General features: G+C 33.2%; 1 protein-coding gene across 1 annotated transcript; it reads left to right on the top strand.

Annotated features, from left to right (window-relative positions):
- Positions 1-521: 521 nt before the first annotated feature.
- LOC110629074 (acyl-CoA-binding domain-containing protein 3) lies at positions 522-2,322 on the top strand. The gene is made up of 3 exons (XM_021775936.2): positions 522-1,444; positions 1,770-1,875; positions 2,000-2,322. The coding sequence occupies exons 1-3, from the start codon at positions 705-707 to the stop codon at positions 2,102-2,104; spliced, it is 951 nt and encodes a 316-aa protein (XP_021631628.1). The 5' UTR covers positions 522-704; the 3' UTR covers positions 2,105-2,322.

Here is a 2,322-nt window from a genome sequence, read left to right on the forward strand (position 1 = left end):
TTTTATAGTTGTATTTTAAAATCAAAATACATTAATTATAGACGATAATATTTTAGTTATTTTATATATATTCTGGAAGCCAAGAAATTAAATATTTAATTTTATTAAATGAAGAGATTAAAGAAGTATTTAATTTCGCTATTAGATGATAACTGATAGGAACTAACTACATTTTAAACTAATTCTTTAGAGCTTTTTTATCATCTAATAATTATTTGATTTTATTTTTCGTTTAGATTATATTACTCTTTTAAAATTTATTAATTATACTTTTTAAAATAATTTTTTTACATTAATAATTTATTGAGAATAATTATATTTAAAATTACATTTTTAATTATTATATATGCTTCATGATAAATTAATACTTGTATATTTTTATTAATTATTTTATACTTGCCAAACACGTAACCAATAATCAGATTAATTATTAGCCGTTAATTATAACAAATTATAAGTAATATCCAACGGTTAAACAGGCGTGGAATAGTAAATTTTCGCAGGTAACAGGAGGAATCCTTCGTGGTTCCCAGGCGATAGTCCTTGTCAATTTTCACATACCTTGCCCTGTATTCTATGACCGACACATTACTCTGCAACAGGAAAAATCCTCCTCCTCCTAGAATATCCTTTGCTTTGCTCTGCAAATTCCTCTTTTCTCTTCGTCATCGTCGTCTTCTGATATTCAAACTCTGCTCTTCGCCATGGAGTTTTTGCTCGATTTCTTCTTTATAGCTGTTATTTCTTTGCTCTGCTCTTTCTTCCTCGCTAAGCTCCTCTCAGTAGCAACAGCTGATTCTCATGGACATGAATTTAAAAGGAGGATTGTCGATAACGATGACCTCAGTTTCCGAGCAGAGTCTAATGATTACGCATGGGAGAAGGAAAGAAAATTTGGGTTTGTTTCGGAAATTCTCGGAGTTGATGAAGTAAGCGAATCGGTAGAGAATAAACTTGCCCAACAAGAATCTTCCAGGGAATGTCTCGGATCGTCTAACTTAATTGAAGATGGAAAAACTTCTAATAATCAACTCCCTAGGGAAGAAATTGAGATTGTTGATTTAACAGCGGAAGATAGTGAAGACGGTGCTGCGTGTGAATGCGAAGATCACCTGGTTGATGAAAGTCATCAGAAAGAAATCGAGATGAATTTGATAAACAACGAATTGGGGATGAACAAAAGTGAAGTTAATTGTGGGATTGATGGTAGAAAAAAGGAGCTGATTGAGGATGATGACGATGATGATGATTGGGAAGGAGTAGAAAGAAGCGAGTTGGAGAGGCTTTTTGGCGCTGCTGTGGCGTATGTTGGTTCTATTGATAACATATCGAGTTTTAGCACTGAGTTGATTCTGAAGTTTTATGGGCTTCACCAGGTTGCCATTGAAGGACCTTGCCATGTGCCCCCACCCATGCCATTGAAGTTCTCTGCTCGCTCAAAGTGGTACTCAATAAACTGCTCCATGTTTCAAGTCTTTTCTTTTCATTGCAGAGGTCTCAATGTTTATTCTCCAAGATTCTGGTTATTTTAATGTTTCTCAACTTTGATCTTGACTTTTAAGTTGATGTAAACTATCAAAATTAACAATATTGGGAATTTTAATTGAATGGTAAATAAAGAGTACGATTGAATTTTATGCACAAATTGATTGAAGGTGAGATTATTAGGATTTGAATCAAATTACCCTTTCCTTCTTGGATATAGCTTGGTTAAGTTTATTTAATTTAGTTTCTTTCTTCAGTTAATTAATGAATGATTCTTGTTCTAGGAATGCATGGCAACAACTTGGGAACATGAGACGAGAGTTGGCTATGGAGCAGTACATCAACCTTCTTTCAAGCCACTTTCCTGGTTGGATGAAAGATGATTTTGGGGTAATTAATTGCTCTTACAGGATATCCTTTTTTTTCTAGTCTCATCATTCATAGTAACAATGTAAAAATACTCATCTCAAAAATAAGAAATGTAAAAATCCAAGTTTACATCATTTTGTAACAGGAAGAGGATACACATGGGTTTGCAGATAATGATGCATCAAGGAACCTTGCTTCTGATTTAAGGCCATCTCAAGAAAATCAACTAGACCTTCTATTTGAGAGGTGATATCTGAATTTACGAAGTTTTACTTTTCACCTATAATGTACAAAAACAGGGTGAAAAAAAAAGTATCTGGCATCTTATTATTGGCTGGGGTGAAAGTTTCAATGTTGGTCCATATTCTTAGTTTTGCTATGCTCTAGCACAGCACGCAGACTATTCTAATAACATTGTTATTTTTATTTTATTTTTAATGCATAAACCATCTTTTCTTCCTCTTCCAA

Source organism: Manihot esculenta, chromosome 13 (genome assembly GCF_001659605.2).
Source record: "Manihot esculenta cultivar AM560-2 chromosome 13, M.esculenta_v8, whole genome shotgun sequence".
Lineage (NCBI taxonomy): Eukaryota > Viridiplantae > Streptophyta > Magnoliopsida > Malpighiales > Euphorbiaceae > Manihot > Manihot esculenta.